Source organism: Melospiza melodia, chromosome 7, assembly GCF_035770615.1.
Source record: "Melospiza melodia melodia isolate bMelMel2 chromosome 7, bMelMel2.pri, whole genome shotgun sequence".
Taxonomy (NCBI): domain Eukaryota; kingdom Metazoa; phylum Chordata; class Aves; order Passeriformes; family Passerellidae; genus Melospiza; species Melospiza melodia.
Window position 1 is genome coordinate 30,765,385 of NC_086200.1, and position 21,366 is coordinate 30,786,750.

Below are 21,366 nucleotides of genomic sequence, written 5' to 3' on the forward strand. Positions count from 1 at the left end.
AGGTGACACTCCCAGGGGACAGGAGACACCGTGTGACACATGTGGGTCTGAGGTCTGTGTGACCCTGTCGGGGACAGGGGGCCACGCGTGGGTCTGGGGTCTGTGTGTGTGACGCTCCCGGGTGAGGTGACACGGTGCGACACGCGTGGGTCTGGGGTCCGTGTGTGTGGCACTGCCGGGGGGGAGGTGGCACGGTGCGACACGCGTGGGTCTGGGGTCCGTGTGTGTGACACTCACGCAGAGGGGCAGGCGACACGCGTGTCCCCGCTCGCGCTGTCCCGCGCTGGGGGGGGGTCCGCGGGTCCCCCCTGGGGTCTGCCCCGCGCGCGCCCCCCCCGAGCCCCCCCCGCGCTGCGCCCCCCCCCGGCCGGAGGCGGCTGCGCCCCGCGGGGGGGGCGGCGGGCGGGGGGGGCGGCGCGCGGCCCCTTTAAGAGCGGGGCGGCCCCGGCCGGAGCAGGAAGGAGCCGCATACGGGCCTCGGCGAGCAGCTCCCGCGGGGCGGCCAGAGCCTGCTCCGCCCGCCCGCACGGCCCGGCCCGCCCGCCTCGGCACGGCGCGGCCCGCTCCGCTCGCCCGGACCGCTCGGCCCCCGCCCGGTACGGAACTGAGGGGTGGGCGCGCATTGGGGGGGGGGTCGCGCATGGGGGGGGGGGGGTGGTTCGGGCCTGACCCTCCCCCCCCTCCCCGGGGGTGGTGGGGGGCAGTGGGGGGTGGGGAGGGGTCGGTTGGGTCCGTTGCGGGGGGGGGTGGGGGTTGCCCCCCCTCCGCCCCCCCTCCGTATACGTTGTACTTGGCCGGGCCGTGCTGGGGGGGTCGCGGAGGGGGGGGGGGAAGGGTTGGGAGCGGGGAGGAGTGGGGGGGAGCGTGTCGCGGGGGTTGCCGGGAGTTGTAGTCCCTCGGCGGCGCCGCGCCGCAGGTGCCGGTGGGCGAGCGGACTGCGCTTCCCGGCGGCCCCCGCGCTCGCGGCGAGCGGGAGGCGTGTTGATGGGCAGCGGGCGGGGCCAATCGGGGCGCGCCCTCCGCCCCGCGCGCCCGCCCCGCCCGCCGCCGCCCGGCCCAATGGCGGGCGCCGCGCGGGGTGGCCGGGGACGGGCGCGGCGGGGCCTGCGCGCCCCCCCCGCCCGGGCCCGCGACCCCCGCCCGGGCCCGGCCCCGCCGCGACCCCCGCCCGCCCCGCCGCCCCCGCGGGGCCGCACCGGCACCTCGCCCCCCCCTCCTCCCCCCCGCGCCCCCCGCCCCCGCCTCCCCCCGGCCTCCATTGCGGCGCCCGCCCGCCCGGGGGAAGGGGTGGGGTCGTGGCGCCCGGCCAAGGCTCCCTGTGGGCCCCGCGGGGGGGGCGGCCCGGGCCGGCGGGGGGGGAGGCCGGTCATGGGTGGGGTCCCCCGGGGCCGCCCCGTGCGGGGGCGTCGGGCCGCGCCGTCCCCGCGCACCCCAAGGTCGTTGGCGGCCGGGGGGCGCCGGCCCGGCCCTGCCCGCCCCGCTCCGGCCCTGCGCGCCCGGCGTTGTTTTTACCCCCCTCGGGCGTCCCTTATCTCCCCCCGGCCGGCTGCGGGCAGGGGGGGCCGCGGTGATAATCCCCCCGCGGGGCTGGGGCGCTGCTGCCCGCAGGAGCCCGGCGGGATAAGCCTCTCCCCCCGCGGGACTGCGCAGCGCCCAGGGCTCGGCGTGAGGGGCAGCATCCCTGGGAGCTGCCAAAACATTCCCCGCGTGCCCGGGCAGCCGGCGCTGCCTCCTCATCGTCATCCCCCACCCGGAGCTCGGGTTTGGGCACGGTGGTTCCGGTCAGGTGCCCGAACGTGCCGTGCCGTGCCGAGGCCCCCGTGACACACGCAAAGGTCCCTGCCCTGTTCCCCTCGGAGCGGGGCTTGGTGGGGCTGGAGACGGGACAGAGTCACGGACACATCGCCGGGAGCGTGGGCTGGCAGCCGGGCACTGCAGGGAAAGGGTTCCTTGGCCGTGTTGTTCCAGGAGTGTGGGGAAAGTTGGTTTGTGAAGCTGTGTCAGGACAGGCTGAGGTCGGAGATGAGGAAAAGGTGCTTTTCCCAGAGCATGGTGGGGTGCTGGACAGATTCCCCAGGGAATGGCCCCGGCCCCGAGGCTGCCAGAGCCCCAGGAGGGTTTGGACAGCACTCCCAGGCATGCACAGGGTGGGATTATTGGGGTGTCTGTGCAGGGCTGGATGGTCCCTGTGGGTCCCTTCCAGCTGAGGTTATTCCACGATTCCATGGAAAGCCCTGGGACTCCGGCAGCAGCACCAGAACGTGTAAATCCCAATGTTCCTCCGCCGAAAGCGACAGTTCCTGTTGTACGAGCCCAGCCGACGTGACTGCCCGGCCCCTGCCTGGCTCTCGGTGTTCCCTGAGCTCCTGCAGACCCTCAGGACGGCTTTGGGCAGCCAAAGTTTCTGTGGGCTCAAGGACTCTTGGTGCTGAGAGTTTGCTGCCGTCCCAGCTCGAGAGCAGCTGTGTTCCCAGGGCTGTTGGTTGTCCTGGCTATCGAAACCATAACTTATATAATAACTGGTTTATGGACACGGGGAGAGAAAGGTTCTGCCTGGAAGAATTTACAACCTAATGAGGGTTGAAGTTGTGCTCGGCGTAGCAGCGGAGCTAAAAGGTCATCGTGGCGCTTTCCAAAAGTGTTTGGGGTGGTTGCTGGTGGTGTTTTTCAAGGAATTGTGTGATTTCTCAGGGATTCTGCCCGTCCTGGTTGGAAATTGGAGCGTGTGGGCTCTTCTGGAGCCTGAGCAGGAAGAGCTGGGCTGGCTTTAATTCTGATGGTTTTGCTGGAGTTGTTGGATTTCAACTACTTTACAAAAAAATAAAAGAGACCGAGAGAAACTGAGGAGTTTATTAGAGAGGAGCCTTTCTTGTTTAATATTCATTCTGGCCCCTGTTTAGGCTTGTTCTGGTGAAAGAGGGAGTGAAGAGGCGCAACCCAAACACGGGTGAGATGGTGGGATTTTTCCACCAAGCCTTAATTGCTTCAGTAACTCCAGGGAGGGTTTTGCAAGGCAGGAGCTCTTAATAAATGTGGTGGTGAATGAAAGTAGTTCCTCACTTTGCTGCTCTGCAACTCTTCCTCTGCCTTTTTTTTTTTTTTTTTTTTAATTATTAATCGTTTTTCACTCGTATTTCATCTCGTGGCCGTGGGTCTGGTGAAGATCTTTAGCTGTGGCTTCATGAGGAGCTCTGCTCTGTGGAGGAGCTGGGTGGAATTAATTTGGCACGGTGAGGGCAGCCGGGCTCCCTTCGTGTTTGGTGACTTTTGGAAGCAGAATTAAAAATTCCAGTTGTTCTCCCAGCGTGGGAATTTGGATGTGGGCACGGGAGGCAAATGAGGGGTGAAGTTTGTGCTGCCATCGAGGCTCTGTGGTGGTTTGGGTGCTCCTGTCTCCCGTCAAGACCTTGATTTGGGATCGAGTGCTGGGCTTGAGCTGCAGGGTCGAGTCCCAGGCAGGTGTCCCACCTGAAAATCCCAGGTGTGTGTTTGAGACAGAGTCTAAATGCTTGAGAACTGTGGTTCAATCTTGATTTAAACTGACACTTGAGGGTTCTCTCCCCGTCTCGGGATGCTGAGTTTTTTGGAAGACGAGCTTGTGCGGCGAACAATTAGAACCCTGCTCCTTATCTCTCCTAGTCCAGGCAACAAACAGTTGCTTTAACTACACTCTCAACCAGCTTTAACCTCAAATTTGAGCAGACCGGTCCCAGTGTGTAATTAAAAGCCTTTTGAGGAGCAGAACTCGGGGAAAGGGAGGAAGCCAGGCAGTGTCTGGGCTGGGGGAAGCGTTCATCCCCAGGCCCTTTGATGCCAGCCGGTGCCGTGTCCGTCGCTGTACCTGTGCCTGCAGCGTCCCAGAGGAGCCGTGCGGGACGTCAGCGGGAGTAAACGAGGTCAGGCCGGGCTGGGATCCTCTCCGAGCGGCCGGGGCCGATTGTTGGTGCCCGTATCGCCTTCCCTGCGCTCAGTTTCAGTTTCCCACCGGCTCCGGTGGCGCGGCCGGGCCGGCTCCCGGTGGGGCTCGGGGGTGTCCCGGGCTGCAGGGGAGCTGAAGGGAACTATAGGGCTCGGCTTAGTGCCACGAGGTGCGAGAAACTGGAGACTGCTGCGAGCTGCCCCGGGGCTGCAGGTGGGAGCCAAGGGCACGGCGGTGGGATGAGCTGCAGATCCCCTGGCAAGCAGCGGCTTCCCAGCAGCCTGGCATCGCCCATCCCTGGAAAAATGTGCGGCCAGAGAGCCGGGAATGTGGCCTGCCAGCGCTGGCCTGGCTGGCTGGGACGCTGGCATCCTCCTGGGCATGAAATCCTGACACCCTCGGGGTTGTTGTCCTCCTGTTCCCCACCCTGTGCCCACCTGGAGCCCGTGCCCCTCTCCCGACCTGTCCCTGGTTTCTGCACAGCAGAGGATGCTCCCAGCGCTGGGTTTTAACTCCCTCCTCCCCGCCCTTCCCTCCACTCCTGCTCCCATTTCCTTCCTGCTTCGTGCACCTCCTCATTTCCCACCGGCCCGCTGGGAGCCAGTGAGTGAATGAGATTTTTCCCCGTTGTTTGCTGGAGGTGGGCTTGTAGCTACAGGTTGCAGCTCCCGGAGCCTCTGCCCCGACAGGCAGGGCAGAGAGGGATCAGGATCAGGATCAGCATTCGCTGGTGCACCCCAGCAGGGCAGGAAGGAAGGAAGGAGGGAGATCCCTGCTTGATGGAGCCCTGCTTGCTCCAGGGATTCGCTTTTGCTCGTCATGCCCCGAGCCGGGAATGGCGGGACGAGCTGGCTGTTAATCCACAAACTGGGAATTACATAAGGGGCTGCCCTGCCCTGCTCTCTCACCAAACTCCAGCCTTATTCTTTTATTTGTTTTGCCTTTTCTTTTGCCCCCTCAACCTTCCCGGTGTGGAAAAGAGCAGCAGGTCTGTGAGGTGTCATTTGAGGCAATTAGATTGATGCCAGAGCCTCGGGCAGGGAATGTCAGGAGTGGTGGGGGGGACAATCCTGGGACAGGGGACAGCTCTGGGGGCTCCTGCAGCAAATGGGAATGGGGGGATTTGGGGTTTGAGCAGTTTTCGGGCTCCCTGTTTATGAGACAGGAGAGATGTGACAGGGAGGGGAGCGTGTGAGGGGGTAAATGCTGTCTGGCACCTGTGGGAGCGGGGGATTTGGGGTTTGAGCAGTGTTTATGGTTCTCTCCGTTCAGGAGGCCACGAGAGCTGTGGCAGGAGAGGGGAAATGTGGGGTGAAGGGGTGGATGGGATTGGTTTTTCTCAAGGAAACGCTGGAGTGACTTTGGGAGGATTTTGGCTGGGGTGGGGCCAGGCTGTGGCCTGTGGAGGGGAGGGGGTGTCCGAGCATGACCTGCTCTGGTTGTGCTCCAGCCTGGAGCAGCTGGGCCGTGCTGGGGGTTAAAGCTTGGAGTCCTCAATTGCTCCCTTGCAAAGGGGCCCCACGCTGCCTTTTGGAGAGCAGTTGTGCTGATTCCTGCCTGGATCCTGGTGCCTGCAGGCTCCCAGGTTGGACAAGAACTCCTGGGACAGAGCAGCTCCTGCAGCCAGCACTGGGGCACGCACAGCCTCATGCTTTGTGCACTTCTTCCCCTTTTTCCCTGACACTCCTGAGACTTTGTGAAGTATTTTGGAGAACTGTGGCAGGCTCAGCCATGGCCTGGTGTTGTCCAGAATCTCCCAAACCAGGGAGTTTTCCCACAGCAGCCAGGTGGGACTGAGCCTGTTGGAGGGCCAGGGCTGCAGCAGTGTGGGCACACTGGGGCTCAGTGAAAAGGGTTTGTTCGGGCAGCAAAACTGATTTTCCTTGAGTTCCAGGGTATCCAGCCTTCCTGGGCTCTGGGCTGAGCTCAGGAGGACTCAGCTTAGCCTGAGGGTTGATGAGGCCTGGGAGGTGCTGGAGCAGAGGTGGGTTTGGAGCAGGAACTGGGGGTCTTTGGGCAGCTCCCAGCAGTTTGGGGTTTGTTTTGTCTCCTGCAGGGGAATTCTGGGACCTGTTGGTGCTGCTGGGGACAATCCCAGCACACAGAGGTGGTGCCACGGACTTCAGTGCTGGGAATGGGGGAGCTGCTCACCCCAAAATACCCCTCACACCCAGAGCTGGGGTGGGAGACTCCCTGGGCTAAAAGGCACATTCCTGCCGGATTAAATCCGGCCTCTGATGACAAAGGAGAAAATTGGCAAGGAGGGCTGGGTGGAGGAACCAGTTCAGGCTCACCTTGCAACATGAGAGGAGTTTGGTGCTGTCAGGGCCGGGGGTGGCAGCTGGGGAGGCTCTGGAACAGCACTGGTGTTTGGGTGTTTGGCCACCCCGTTGTCCATCGGGATCCACGTCCTGCCTTGGGCCAGCAGCTGGAATTGAGGCTTCCCAGGAGCTGTGCAAGGAAATCCCAGCCTGGTTCCATCCCTGGGAGCTGTGGGATGTGGCCCTGGGCTGTGGAGGTGAATCCCTGGGGAGGGAGCTGTGTCTTTGGGAGCACCATCAGGTGTGCTGGGAGATGCAGAGTCTTGCCCAGGCCTTTGGGATGAGCCTGTTCTTGGTGACACTTGTCCTTCCTCTGGAGCAATTCCACACCTGGCTTGTCCAGCCTCATCTGGGCCAGCACGTGAAAGCCACTGGAGTTCAGGCAGATTGGGAAAACCAAGAGGAACAATTCCCTTTCTTCCTGGTGGCTCCACAGCAGCACTGCCAACAATTCCCTGTCGCTGCTGAGGGATCCCAGACCTCCAGCCCCACCTTGGTGGTCCCTCCATGGTTCCTGCTTTCATGGCTCTTTATTCCATTGAAGTTCCTGAGATGTTCAGACCCAGGGCCCCATCCAGACTTGAGTGGGAGCAGCTGCTCCTCCTGCCAGAAGCTGCAGGATGTGGGATTCTCCTCTCCTGGCTGCTCCTGCAGTGCTTTGGGTGCTTCTTCCCTGGGCCTGGAGTGCCAGGGGAAGGGGGAACATCCCATCTAAACGTGCTCTGTTTGAATCCATTCCCCCTTGTCCTGTCCTTCCATGTCCCTCCCTTCTCCCTTGGAGCCCCTTCAGCCCCTGGAAGGTCTCCAGAGCTCTTGCAGCAGCATTGCAGCATCCAGAGCACCTACAAGCAGTGGGGTGCTCTGATCTTTGGAAGGACCAGAGCCATGAACCCCTCTGAGGAGCCCCTGGAGCAGGGTTTGGTCAGGGCTGGGATCTGGAGCCTCTTTGGGAACCAGCTGAGCCCTCCTGGTGTGGTTCAGTCTCATTGCTCACCCCAAATCCAGACCTGTGCTCGCTTTTCCCTGTTGAGGGGCTGCAGGGGATGGATGCCCGTGCTTGGGGAGCAGAGCCAGGTTGTGCAAAGCAGCCCACAGACGTTTGCAGGGCACTGGTTCTGCCCCAGTCTCCTCACTTCAACAGCTGCATGATCTTGGTCATGTTACCCCAGATGGGTGTCCAGCAGGACAGAAGAAAGCTGGAATTCACCCTTGGCCATTGATGACTCCATTGCCTTCTCAGGACCAAGGATTTCTTCCCACTGCACCGTTGGAAATGTAGTTTTATTTAAAAGAAAAGCAGGCTGAGGGATTTTTTAATCTCGATTTTTCCCACAGTGCAGTTCTGTTGATGCTCAGGGTCTTCCTCTCAGGAACACCCAGCTGGTTCTCCAGGTCCAAATAATTGGGGTAGTTTGGCCCTAAGGCACCCACAGCACATTTCCTTGTTGGGAGCAGCCGAGTTTCCGTGGCTCGGTGGAGTGGTTGGGATTGTGACTTTTCCCAAGCAGACAGAACCTTCTCTTCCCTTTATCCTTCCCCATGCCCGTTCCCAGCTCCCCGTGCCAGCTGTGTGTGTGTCCCGGGGCTCGCTGCAGTTTCGGGTGGATCCTGGGCAGGGTGGGACCTGCTGGGGCCTGTCCTGGGCTGCTCCCAGCCCAGCTCTGCCTCTGCTGCCCTGGCCACAGGGCTGGCACAGCCGGGCTGGCACAGCTGGCACGGGGCACTGGGGTGGGCTGTCCCTAAATGTGAACATTGGGGTGGGAGCTGTTCTAGGGGAAATGCCTGTTTGTGCAGGGTGCTGAGGGAGTGCTGGGGTCGTGTTTGGGCTTGGGCAGCAGCCCCTGGAGTGGGTTTTTGTGTAAAGGCCCATTTTCAGCAGCCCCTGGAGTGGGTTTTTTTATGTAAAGAACCATTATCAGTAGCCCCTGGGGTGTTTTTTTGGTGTAAATCACCATTATTTTAATAATTCTCCCCTGGTGCTGCTGCTGAGGCTGCCCTGCCTCAGTCGTGTGTGTTTGCTCCAAGAAATGCCAGAGCAGCTTGGGATCCTTGGGCACCTTGAGTATCCCAAGTTCCAGAATGGTTTGGGTTGGATGGACCTGAAAATATTCGTGCCATGGGCAGGGACATGCTGGAGTGAGCCAGGGTGCTCCAGCCTGGCCTTGGGCACTCCCAGGGATCCAGGGGCAGCCAATTCTCCCCAATGTCCCATCTCACCCTGCCCTGTCAGTCTGATCCATCCTCATGTCCAGAGTCCCTCTCCATCCCACAGGGATCTCCCGGAGCTCAGCTCTCCCCAGGAAATGCTGCTCTGTGCATCGCAGAGCTCCCCAAAGCCGTTTTGCCTCGTGCTGCATGGGAAGGGTGATGCTGATTCTCCCTTCCTGCCCCCAGCAGGTGCCAGGTGTTGCTCAAGTTCTCACCTGAGCTGCTGCCGAGGGCGGCGCCTCTGCCTTTGGGAGGGATTTGGGATCTTTTCCGGATCAGAGCACGTAGAGAGCGTTGGCTGTTCCTGTTCCCCAGGTGTGACCCAGCTCTTCCACCTGGCTGTTCCTCAGCCCTCCCAAACTGCTCAGCTTCCTCTGAATTTTAAGGCAAAGAAGTGAAGGGAAAAGGAAAAACAACCACTGAGGTTCTGTGGAAAGCTGGTAATTAAAGAGGTGTTTTGTCAGCACTTTTGGTTGGGATCCCATCTTGATGTGGTCGCCTCATTTGAATGTAAATGTCAAATTCCAGAGCTCCTGGAGGAGAGGGATTGGGTGACATCCTGCTGAGGGAAGCACAAGCTCAGGGGTTTCAGTGAGCCCTGGGTGCTGCTCGTGGGCTGGGGGGGTCTGGGAGGAGAGAGGTGACAAATTGAGCTCAAAAAAAGGAAATGAAATGGCAGCGCTGAGGTCACAGCTGGGGTGCTGTGTCAGAAGGACACACAGGGGCTGGAGAGAGCCCAGGGAAGGGAATGGAGCTGGGAAGAGTCTGGAAAACATCTGAGGGAGCTGGGGAGGCTCAGGAGTGACCTTGTGGCTCTGCACAGCTCCTGCTGGGGGGACGGCCAGGAGGGGTCAGGTTCTGCTCCCAGGGGACAGCCTTGAGTTACACCAGGGCAGGTTCAGGGTGGGTATTGGGACAATTTCTGCATGGAAAGGATGATTGGACATTGGCAGGGGCTGCCCTGGGAGTTCCCATCCCTGGAGGTGGCTCTGGGCTGGGGACAAGGTGGGGATTACACATAGCTGGGGCTCAGGGATCCTGCAGGGCTTTTCCAACCTCAGGAATTCCATTTCAGTGTTGAGGAGCAGCGTCCAAAGGCAATGGGGAATCAGCTGGGTGTGGAACATCAGCTCAGGGAGGTGCAGAACGTCCCTTACTACCTTTCAGCACCCAAAAAATGACATTTGTCCTGCCTGTGTGTGCCAGGCTGACCTGTGGAGCTGGAACAGCCACAGCTCTGTTGTGTTGGGATTTTGGAAGCTCTGAGGGGGCTCAGAGCAGGGTTGGGGCTGCACAGGGCATCCCACCAGGCTGTCAGTGATGTTCCTGAATCACCTGCAGGGCTCTGCTGCTGCTCCAACCCCTCCTCCTCCTCACGGGCTGTGTTTCACCTCAGTGGTTCCCTCTCAGTGGGGCCACTCCCAAACCTGTCCCCCAGTGCCACTTTTGGGGTGCAGCGTGGCACCTCTGAGCCCTGCAGAGCCACCCAGGGCCCTGGAGCACCCCAGGCAGGCCGGCAGGGAGGGAATGGAGCTGCTGGGAAATGCAGGTCAGGAGTTGAGGCTCCCCCTTGGTGGCCCATTCAGGCCTTGCCTTGCCAGGCAGGGACGAGCTGTGGTTGTGCCAGCAGCTTTTGTCACTGTCACCTGGCTTCAGCACATTCCCAAGTGGATTTTGCCCATTCCACCGTGGCCTCGAGCCCTGGTGCCGTGAGCAGGCAGTGGATTTGGGGCGCTTGGAGCAGCTTTTGAGTCACCCACCTTTCCCAAAACCCCAAACCCATCCTCTGGAACGCTCCGTTTCCCACTGGAGCTGTTGGAAAGGGAACTGGGGGATGTTTTAGGGACTCGGTCTCCGGCTGTGGCTGGAGCATCCAGGCCCTGAGCCCGTTCCTGGGGGGCTCAGGACGCCCCCTTTGCCCCCAGCAGCCCCGGGCCCGGCGGCCGTGGCACACAAAGGCCGTGTTGTGTGCGGGGCGGCCGAGTTGGAGCAGGCTCCGGGGGCAGTCCCATGACCCTGCAGCCATTCCCACACTGTGGGGATGATTATCCCGGCCCCAGGCTGGGGGGGACCTTGTCTGGCTGCTCCCCAGAGCTGGGCTGTGTGTGGGGACAGACACAGCTCCCTCAGGACCCTCCGAACGCTGCACGCAGCTCCAGCTCACTGGGTTTGGGAGGAAAAAACTTGTAAAGCATCTCTTGTAGAGAGGAGGGAGAGGGGGAAGCTCCAGTGCTGGTTCTGGGGCTGGCAGGGATGTGGGATCTGCTCCAGTCAGGTTTTGGGGGGCTCTGGAGCTGCCCTGGTGGGAATGGGACAAGTGGGGCTGAGGCAGCAAAGCCTCCCTGGAACCCCCAGCTCGGGATCCCCAGGGATGGGGTGAGCTTGTCCTGGACCCCCAGTTCTGGATCCTCTGGAACCCCAGTTCCAGATCCCCTGGGATCCCTGGGGGTGCTGGGATGGGGTGACCTTGCCCAAGGTCACCCCTGAAGCCAGGTCTGATGTGGAATGGTGCCACCAAACAGCCCTTTCCTCCCTGATGTAAAACTCCATGAAATGAGGGTTTAAAGGTCAAAGCCAGGAGCTCAGGAGGTGGCTCTGGAGTCGATCCCAGGAGTCTCAGGAGGCCACCTGGCTTTGGTGCTTGGTGTTGGTGCTGGTGCCTGCCCTGCCCATCCAGCCCTCCTCATCCTCCCTCCTCCTCCTCACCCCATCCCGTTCCTGCTGGGAGCTCAATCCTGGTGTCCTCCTGCTGTTGGTTGTGCAGGGATTGCTCCAGATCCCTTCTCCACAGCCCCAGACCTGCCTTCTCCTGCCTTTTCTCTGTATGAAACAGGAAGGTGCCAAAGTTAAACTTATTTTCTGGGCTTAACAAAACGTTTCAAAAATAAGTAAATATGGAAAACTACTGAGGAGGCCGGGGGTGGGTGGGGGAAGCCGGAGTTGTGCAACCTGGGCTCCTGCTCCGTGCTGGGACCCGGGGCTGGGAGCTGCTTCCTGAATAATTATTGCTGTTCTGGGTCCATCCTGACTCATCCGTCCCCCCATGGCCTGGGACAGCCACATCCCGGCGTGCCTCAGTTTCCCCAGCTGGAAATGAGGGTCTTGGATACTCCAGCCTTGTGCTGGGGTGAATTTTGGACTGGTTTGTGTGTGGATTTCTTGGCTCCTGCTGATCCCAGTGCTTGGGATGGGGGAGTTTCACTGATTTTCCAGCAAATCGCTGCTTCAAGGAGCATGTGGATTTGTGCTTGAGATGGACAGGAGGGAAATGCTATTCTTAATTTCTGGGATTGTGGGAGAATTAGGGACTGCTCAGGCTCACAGTCAGGCCCCAATGCCCATTTCCCAGCAAAGGCTGGGTTTTTCCAGCCTTTGGAGTCAAGTGGATGTGTCAGGAGTGACTTTATTTATTTATCTTGTCCCAAACAAACCCTTGGCATTGGGAAGAGCTGCTGCTTGTGCTGGAACCTGTCCAGGATCTGGGTCTGGTGCTGGCACTTGGTGATCCCAGCGTCCTGTCCTGTCTCCTGCTCCCAGGAAGGAGCAGGAGCTGCCTCAGCCTCCAGGGATCAGCTCTGCTCTGTCAAACACCTGCAGCAGCAGCGTGGGGAGGCCGGGGCTCCCCTCTCCCTGCCCTTGCCAGGGGATGTTCCCTGGCCAGTCCCTCCAGGGCTGCTGGCAGCCAGGGATCAGTGATGGCAATGGTGTTCCAGTGCTGGCATCACGGAGCTGGGGACCTTCCAGCAGGAATGGGGCTGGGAGATGCTCCCAGGGCAGGACTGGGATGCGCTGGGGAGGCTCAGGGTGCCACAGCCCCACGCTGGGCACAGCTGTGCCCGCTCCAGGTGCTGCCTGGCTGGGTGATGCCTGCTCCCTGCCAAGGCTTGCTGCTCTGGCCCGGATCTGTGCTAATTCAGCTGTTCTCACTCGAGAGCACCTGGCCCCTGTTCCTCCTCCTCCTCCTCCTCCTCGCCAGGTAAGCACAGGCCGGGCAGGACGATGGGAGAGGCACGGGGACACCCTGCCAGGTGCGTCCCTGAGGAATTTGGGGATTCTCCCGATGTCTCCACGCTGTGACTCACGGCCTTGCCCTCCTTCCCCGCAGCCTTTAGCCTGGAAGATGGCGGGTGGCGTGGACGGCCCCATAGGGATCCCGTTCCCGGATCACAGCAGCGACATCCTCAGCAGCCTGAATGAGCAGAGGAACAACGGGCTGCTGTGCGACGTGGTCATCCTGGTGGAAGGCCAGGAGTTCCCCACCCACCGCTCCGTCCTGGCGGCGTGCAGCCAGTACTTCAAGAAGCTCTTCACCTCAGGGTTAGTGGTGGACCAGCAGAACGTGTATGAGATAGACTTTGTGAGTGCGGACGCGCTGTCGGCGCTGCTGGAGTTCGCCTACACCGCGACCCTCACCGTCAGCACTTCCAACGTCAACGACATCCTCAACGCCGCCACGCTGCTGGAGATCCCGGCCGTCAGGGATGTCTGCACGGATCTCCTGGAGAGGAAGATTCTGGCCAAAAATGACCAGATGGATACAGTAGATCAAATTGATCAGAGGAACCATCTCAGAGCAAAAGAGTACCTGGAGTTCTTCCAGAGCAACCCCGTGAACGGCCACCAAGGCAGCTTTCCGTGGACCAACCCAGAGTTGAGAGACCTTCAGAGACTGAACTTCCGAGGCCAAGAGGAGGAGGAGGAGGCGAACTGCAACGGCCTGGACTTCTACTCGCAAGCCACCCCAACCGAAAGACCAAAGGCAAGTGACTGTGACCCCGACAGCAACCCGGCCATGTGGCTGGAGCGCGAGGACGAGGAGCAGGTGGGCGGCGGGATGTTCTCCCCTTCCCAGAACGGACATTACAGCAGCCGCGGCCTGGCCACCCCGGCCGAGGAGGAGGGGGGCACCCCCAGGGGCCCCCTGGACCCGCAGGAGGCCGGGGACTCGCCCAGCTTCATCCCCACGGGCACGGAGACGGAGGACGATGCCAGGGAGGTGGATGACCTGGCCGCCAGCGCCCTGCTCCAGCAGATGATCAACTCGGTGGGGCGGCAGCAGCTCGGCGACGACGACCGCAAGGACGAGGACGGGGTCATGGATTATTACTTGAAATATTTCGGCAGTTCCAGCGAGGGCGACGTGTACCCGTCCTGGTCGCAGAAGGTGGAGAAGAAGATCAGGGCGAAAGCATTCCAGAAGTGCCCCATCTGCGAGAAGGTGATCCAGGGCGCCGGGAAGCTGCCGCGCCACATCCGCACCCACACCGGGGAGAAGCCCTACGAGTGCAACATCTGCAACGTCAGATTCACCAGGTACGGCTGGGCACGGGGGCTGCACGTGAACCTGGGGGCTGCACCCAGACTTGGGGGCTGCACCCAAATCCAGGGGCTGCACACAGACCTGGGGTCTGCACCCAAACCCGGCCCTCCCCTCACTCCAGGAGCCAGCCCAGGGTGATTTTATCTCTCTGCTCAACTCATTTCCATCCTAACTGGCGAGTTGGGGCTGGAGGCCAAAGTTTTCCAGGGAGCACTTTGGGGGTGTGACACCTGAGCTATCTCAAAGGGCCTGGCTCGATGGCCAGTGCCACCATCCTGCTGTCCTGACTTGCTGAGCTCTGATGGGAACCTGCCATGATGGGGACACAGAGCTGCAGCTCTTGGTCTGTCCATCGTGGCCGGAGCAGGGGCACGGTTTGGGCATGGCTCGTGGCATGGCTGAGGTGTCCGTGGCTGGGTTGGAGGGAGGTCAGAGCCCACTCGTGTCCTTGGCAGAGCGAGCTCTGCAGCCCCGGTGCAGCTCCCGGGGGCGTTTGCCACGGCCCCGTTCCTAATCAGGGCTGCTCTGCTCCCTGCCTGGGCCACGGGAGCACCAAAGAAAGGGGACATTGTTTGGGCAGCTCCGGTTCACTCCAGTCCGTGCCCGGGCACCGCCTCCTCTCCCCGGCTCTGCGGGGCTGGGCCGGCCCGGGGGTCCCAGCCTGGAGAGGCCTGGGCCTGCGAGGGGCAGCGTGGGCTGACGGCCTGCGGCTGCTGCCTTCCCTTTCCCTTTCCCTTTCCCTGCTGCCTGCCCTTCCCTTTCCCTGCTGCCTTCCCTTTCCCTTCTCTTTCCCTTTCCCTGCTCCCTTTCCCTGCTGCCTTCCCTTTCCCTTTCCCTTCTCTTTCCCTTTCCCTGCTCCCTTTCCCTTTCGCTTCCCTTTTCCTGCTCTCTTCCCTTTCCGTTTCCTTTCCCTGCTCCCTCTCCTTTGCATTCCCTTCCCTGCTCCCTTTCCCTTCCCTTTTTCTGCTCTTTTTCCCTTCCCTTTCCCTGCTCCTTTCCCCTTTCCTTTCCCTTTCTCTGCTCCTTTTCCCTCTCCCTGCCTGCCCAGATGTTCCCACTGCGCCACTTTTCCGGGCCCTTCCATGCCCCTGGTGCTTTGGGGGCTCCATCCCGAGCAGGATCCGTGTGAGCTCCCCGGGGTGCAGCCCGAGGGGCCGAGGCCGTGTCCTGCCCCTTCCCCTGGTCCCGGCCGCGCCCAGCCCACGTTGGAGAGCTGAGGAATGCAGATAATGGCAGGGGCAGGGTGCCAGCCCTCCCTCCCCGCTGCCCCGGCCCTGCCACGCGGCACCTCCCTGCTCCGGGGCCGGGGCTGATCCCACAGCCACCCCAGAGCCCCCCACAGCCACCCCAGAGCCCCCCACAGCCACCCCACAGCCATCCACAGCCACCCCACAGCCACCCCACAGCCATCTCCCCCCGTGCACCATCCAGGGCACTGCAGGACCTGGAAGTGCCACAGGGTCCCTGGCAGCGGCTGGCACTGCGACATGAGGAGAGGCACAGGGACTTGTGGGCAGGGGGAGTTGGTAGAACAGTGCCACCTCATCCTTTTTCCATCCTGATCCCATTCCTTGGGATTAGGATCTGCTCCCATTCTGTGGGATCAGGACCCTGCTCCCATTCTGTGGGATTCTGATCTGCTCCCTGCTGGCTCCCAGGAGGGCCTGGCACCTGTAAAAAAGCTGCTTTTCCAAACCACCAGATTCCAGCCAAAACACATCATCCTCCTGCTGCTTCCCACAGCAGCTTTGGGAGGCTTGGACAGGGACAGGGAGCTGTCCTTGGCATTGCTGTTCCTGTGCCCTGAACTCCATTTATTCCCTATTATTTATTCCATATTATTTATTCCATATTATTTATTCCCTGTTATTCCTTTGCTCTCCTTCCCCATCCATGGCTGGAATCAAATCCCTTCCCTGTTCCATGGGAGGGGGTTTGGGGTGTGGCAGGAGGATCGGGGCTGCTCCAGCCGGTGTTCCCCACCCAGCCCGGCCCTGCTCAGGGATTTTTGCTCCCTGGTGTTTCCTGGTTCCTCTGCGGTCACAGGGGGAGGAGCAGCTCCCATAAAAAAAGAGTTGGGGAGGTTATAAAATGATAAATTTTAATTTCACAAGCCACTCTGTGTGTCACTCAGAGCTGGACACGACCTTGGGGCTTTGATGCTTCCCTGGAGCTTTAGGGTTTTTGGGATCCTGTGGGTAAAGGGAGAAGGTTCAGGGCTGGGATCTGAGTGATCCGTGCAGGAATGGGGTGGATCCCTTGGGAAGGGTCGGGAGGTGCTGGGGAGAGCAGGAGGGGCTGCCCTGCCTGGCCCCAGATGAGCCATGTGTGACCCCATAGCTGTGATCAGCCTGGGCTGGGCAGGGTGTGACCCCATAACGCTGCTCAGACCCCATATGGGGCAAACTGGGACCCCTTAACCCTGCTCAGACCCTATATGGGGCACTGTGTGACCCCATAACCCTGCTCAGACCTCATATGGGGCACTGTGTGACCCCATAACCCTGCTCAGACCCCATATGGGGCAAACTGGGACCCCATAACCCTGCTCAGACCCCATATGGGGCACTGTGTGACCCCTTAACCCTGCTCAGACCCCATATTGGGCAATATGTGACCCCCATATGTGACAGTGTGTGACCCTACCGTCACACCCTGCGCTGGATGATGCTCAGCCCCCCACCAGGAGCTGCCAATGTCCATCCCCACACCAGGAGCTGGTCAGTCCTGTGCCAATGTCCATCCTCACACCAAGAGCTGCTCAGCCCCATTCCAGCTGAAACTCAGCCCTGTATTGCTGCCCATCCCCACACCAGGAGCTGCCCAGGCCCTTGTAATGTCCATCCCCACACCAGGAGCTGCTCAGCCCCATTCCAGCCCTGTATTTCTGTCCATCCCCACACCAGGAGCTGGTCAGTCCTGTGCCAATGTCCATCCTCACACCAAGAGCTGCTCAGCCCCATTCCAGCCCCGTTCCAGCCCTGTGTTGCTGCCCATCCCCACACCAGGAGCTGCCCAGCACTGATGCCCATCCCCACACCAGGAGCTGCCCATTCCAATGCCCATCCCCACACCAGGAGCTGCCCAGCACTGATGCCCACCCCACATCAGGAGCTGCCCATTCCAGTGCCCATCCCCACACCAGGAGCTGCCCATTCCAGTGCCCATCCCCACACCAGGAGCTGCCCATTCCAATGCCCATCCCCACACCAGGAGCTGCCCAGCACTGATGCCCATCCCCACACCAGGAGCTGCCCATTCCAGTGCCCATCCCCACACCAGGAGCTGCCCATTCCAATGCCCATCCCCACACCAGGAGCTGCCCAGCACTGATGCCCATCCCCACACCTGGAGCTGCCCATTCCAATGCCCATCCCCACACCAGGAGCTGCCCATTCCAATGCCCATCCCCACACCAGGAGCTGCCCAGCACTGATGCCCACCCCACATCAGGAGCTGCCCATTCCAGTGCCCATCCCCACACCAGGAGCTGCCCATTCCAGTGCCCATCCCCACACCAGGAGCTGCCCATTCCAATGCCCATCCCCACACCAGGAGCTGCCCATTCCAGTGCCCATCCCCACACCAGGAGCTGCCCATTCCAATGCCCATCCCCACACCAGGAGCTGCCCAGCACTGATGCCCATCCCCACTCCAGCCCCCTCCCATTGCCACCCCGTCCCCCATCACCTCCTGCACACCCACCCTGACGTGGCCGCGTGTCCCCGCAGGCAGGACAAGCTGAAGGTGCACATGCGGAAGCACACGGGGGAGAAGCCCTACCTGTGCCAGCAGTGCGGCGCCGCCTTCGCCCACAACTACGACTTGAAGAACCACATGCGGGTGCACACGGGGCTGCGGCCGTACCAGTGCGACAGCTGCTGCAAGACTTTCGTCCGCTCCGACCACCTGCACAGGCACCTTAAAAAAGATGGATGCAACGGGATCCCGTCGCGGAGGGGCCGCAAGCCGCGGGTCAGGGAGGCCGGCGGGGCCTTGCCCCCCACGCCCACGGAGGACGGGAGCGCCCCGGCCCCCGAGGCCGAGGACGCGGCCGCGGGCAGCGAGGAGCAGCAGCAGCAGCAGCACTTTGAGGAGAATTCCAATAACGAAGCGCCGGGATTGAATGTAGCAGGAGGGTCGGATGAGGGTAATGAGCAAGGACTCTCCTAAACCAAAAAAAAAAAAAAAAAAAAAAAAAAAAAAGAAAAGAAAACCATAAAACCAACCCCAAGCGATGAAACGATGAAACAAAGTCACAAAATCTAGTTAGTACTTTTCCTCCGATTTTTCTCTTTAAAAGATGTTTCTCTCCCTTTTTTTTAAGGAAAAAAGAAAAAAAAAGCTACAAAAAAAAGAAAAAAAAAAAAGAGAGATATTATATTAATGTTTTCCAATCTTCCCATCGTAAGCGGGGCTCTCCCCCGAGGATCCCTCATAGCCAAGGACCTTTTCTTGGAAAGGCAAGGACGCTAGGGAAGCACGAGGTGGGGATGGAAAGTGGCTCTGTCGCATGGAAAAGAGCTTCCATGTAAATCCAAAGCTTTATTTTGTGTCCAAACACATGTTTAAAAAAAAAAAAGAAAAGAAAAAAAAACTTATTTCAGAGAGAGATCTATTTAAGAAAAAAAAAGGAAAAAATAGAAAAAAAAAAAAGGAGTGGTAGGAGTTGGAAGGGCTGTGGCAGGGCAGGGTTTGGGATTTGGGGGCCGGGGGCTCCTTCCCAGGAGATGTGGGTCAGGATTTGGGGTCTGTCCCCAGCCCCCCCTGAGTGCGAGGCTCAGTCGGGCAGCGAGGGCTCCGGGTGGGGAGAAATTTCTGGAAATTGCTGGGAAAATTGCCTAAAAAAAAAAATCAAAAATCATGTGAGAGAGAGAGAGAGGGCAGCAGGTTCGGCAGGGTTTGTGTCGGGCACCCGGGGCTGGGGACGCTGGAGATGGGGACAGGGCAGGGCTGGGGACACCGGGATGGGACAGCAGGGTGGGGACACAGGGATGGCTCAGCCGTGCTGTGGATCCCGTGTCCATCCCTGTGTCCATCCCCGTGTCCATCCCCGTGTCCATCCCCGTGTCCATCCCTGTGTCCATCCCCGTGTCCCTCCTGGTCCCTCCTGTCCCTCCCCATGTCCCCACGCCGTCCCCACCCCGCGGTGCCCAGGAAGTGCCTGAGTCAGCCCAGCCCCCGCTGCCGGCAGAATTTGGGGCTGGGGGGTCCCAAATCCCCCCCAGGGAATTTTTATTTTCCCCCACCCCTCTCCCTCCTCCCCCAGGGAATTTTTCCCTCCCCAGCGCAGCCCCAAAAACGCCTCCAAATCCCTTTGGCAAAAAGGTTCTTTGGGGCGACCCTAAAGGAGCAGGAGGCCTTTGGGGAGGGGGAGCAGCTTGCAGCCCCCCCAGCCCCATTCCCAAAAAGAAAAGAGAAGAAAATATATATAAATATATATCTAGAGATGCTCTATGGCTGGAGAGGCGGGTCCCGACCCTCGGGGGGAAAAGGCACCTTTGAGTTGGTCACCTGTTTTCTAAATGCACATTTTTAAATGCTAAAAAAGAAAAAAAAAAGAAAAAAAAAAAGAGTAAAAAACCAGAGAGATTTTAAGCCCTTTTATTTTCAAAGCACTTTTTAGATTCTCTTCCTTTTATTTTAATTTTTTGTTGGTTATTTTGGGGTTTTTTTTCCTTTTTTTTTTTTTTTTTTTTTTTTTTTTTTTTTTTTTTTTTTTTTTTGGTGTTTTTACTTTCAAAAGAAAAAAGCAAAGAGCAGGTTTTGGCCGAATGTATTTTGGAGAGGGAGTGAGAGGGGAGTGTGTGCTGGGGGGTGGGGTGAGTGGTGGGGCTGGGGGAAGAGATGGATGTTTATTTAATGCAGAAAAGCAAAAAAAAAGCAATAAAAAATTCCAAAAAAAAAAAGCTTAAAAATAATAAAAAAAAAAAAAAAAAAAGAAAACAAAGAAGTCTTAGCACTTTGCGATGGAACGGGTACTTTGAGCTCACTTTATCTTAATTTAAAAAAAAGCAAGATTCAAGATGTTTACAAGTCAAAAAAAACTTTAAAAAAAAAGACTTCTACGGAGAAAAAATATTATTAAAAAAAAGCCTAAATTTATTTTTGTAAGAAAAAAAATGTGTATATATATATATATATTTAACAAAAAAAACCTAGAAAAAAAAATACAAATATAGGCAGAATCCAAGTGAGATTGGAGGATGGGAGGAAGATGCTAATTAGGTTCTGTGACATGCCCTGACCCTTGGGAATTTTAAATTTAAAAAAATCCATGGAAGCTTGAATTTTAGGCAGGAATCCTGGGGGTTGTGGTGCTCACTGCTCCCCACAGCCTTGAGGAGGTTTTTGTTTGTTTGGGTTTTTTTTTTTTAATTATTTTTTTTTAGAAATAATTTTATTTTTACGATGTTTTTTTAGCCAGTGCCAGCGCAGAGGTGTTGGGATCGCTGTGGGTTTGGAAAAATCCCACCTGGAACAGGGAGATTGGGAGAAATGAGATGGGAAATTGGGATTTGGCAGGGAAATTGGGGTCTGGGATGAGAAGTTGGGATCCAGGCAGGGAAATTGGGATTTGAGATGGGAAATTGGGATTTGGGCTGGGAATTTGGGATATAAACTGGGAAATTGGGATCTGGACAGGGAAATTAGGATTTGAGCTGGGAAATTGAGATCTGGATTGAGAAATTAGGATCTGGATAGGGAAATTGGGATTTGAGCTGGGAAACTGGGATCTGCATAGGGAAATTGGGATCTGGATTGAGAAATTGGGATCTGGACAGGGAAATTGGGATTTGGATAGGGGAATTGGGATCTGCATAGGGAAATTGGGATCTGGGCAGGGAAGTTGGGATTTGGATAGGGGAATTGGGATTTGAGCAGAGAAATCGGGATTTGGATAGGGGAATTGGGATCTGGGCAGGGAATTTGGGATCTGGGCAGGGAATCCCATTGGGAAAGGGTCGGATCCCAAATCGGGGGATCCAGGTGGGCCCGACCCTCTGGCAGCACTGGCTGAGGATTTTTGGGAATATGCAAAGAAGATTCCGTGTGGATTTGTAAATAGAGACTTTGGAGGTTCCCGTTGGGGTTGTGGTGGCTCCTCTTGTGCTGGGTTTTGGGGTTTTTATTTTTCCCTGGGATTTTTCCATCCTCGCTGCTGCTTTTCCGTCCCAATCCCGAAGGAATTTTGGGGGAAGCAGCACCAGGAGGGGGTGAAGGGGGTGGGAGCTCCCAGGTGTGCAGAAAAAGGGGAAAAAGGGGGGAAAAAAAGTGGGGGAAAGGAAAAAAAAATCTGGGGAGAAAAAGGGGGAGTTGATAAAAAAAAGGAAGGAAAAAAAGGGGGGAAAAGGAAATTGGAGGGGAGAAATAAAAGAGGGAAAATAAGGGAAAGAAAGGGGGGGGAGAAGGAAAAATGAGGAATGAAAGAAGGGAAAAAAGGGGGTGGAAAATGAGAGAAGAAGGAATAAATTGGGGAGGGAGGGCAAGGGGAGAAAAACAAGGAAAGAAAGAAGGAAAAAAGGAAAAATGCAAAGGAAAAAGAGCACAAAGGAGGAAGAGGAGAGAGGAGCAGACTCAGGATTCCCCCAGCCATG

The 21,366-nt window shown here is 58.5% G+C and overlaps 2 protein-coding genes across 2 annotated transcripts; one reads left to right on the forward strand and one right to left on the reverse strand.

Annotated features, from left to right (window-relative positions):
- Positions 1 to 233: 233 nt before the first annotated feature.
- LOC134420924 (basic proline-rich protein-like) lies at positions 234 to 1,743 on the reverse strand. The gene is made up of 2 exons (XM_063161329.1): positions 1,208 to 1,743; positions 234 to 1,104 (listed from the first exon to the last, which is right to left on the reverse strand). The coding sequence occupies exons 1-2, from the start codon at positions 1,741 to 1,743 to the stop codon at positions 234 to 236; spliced, it is 1,407 nt and encodes a 468-aa protein (XP_063017399.1).
- Positions 535 to 19,494, forward strand: ZBTB7A (zinc finger and BTB domain containing 7A). The gene is made up of 3 exons (XM_063161160.1): positions 535 to 596; positions 12,554 to 13,761; positions 17,500 to 19,494. Exons 2-3 carry the CDS (start codon positions 12,569 to 12,571, stop codon positions 17,939 to 17,941), a joined length of 1,635 nt encoding a protein of 544 aa, XP_063017230.1. The 5' UTR covers positions 535 to 596; positions 12,554 to 12,568; the 3' UTR covers positions 17,942 to 19,494.
- The last annotated feature ends 1,872 nt before the right edge of the window (positions 19,495 to 21,366 follow it).

What these genes read in the sequence shown, in the direction of transcription:
- LOC134420924 (XM_063161329.1), bottom strand. Translation starts at nt 1,743, where the DNA reads ATGACGATGAGGAGGCAGCGCCGGCTGCCCGGGCACGCGGGGAATGTT. An exon ending in GCGGGGGGGAGGAGGGGGGG is followed by an intron (nt 1,105 to 1,207) that starts GCGAGGTGCCGG and finishes GGGGGCGCGCAG; the next exon opens with GCCCCGCCGCGCCCGTCCCC.
- ZBTB7A (XM_063161160.1), top strand. Translation starts at nt 12,569, where the DNA reads ATGGCGGGTGGCGTGGACGGCCCCATAGGGATCCCGTTCCCGGATCAC. An exon ending in TGCAACGTCAGATTCACCAG is followed by an intron (nt 13,762 to 17,499) that starts GTACGGCTGGGC and finishes GTGTCCCCGCAG; the next exon opens with GCAGGACAAGCTGAAGGTGC.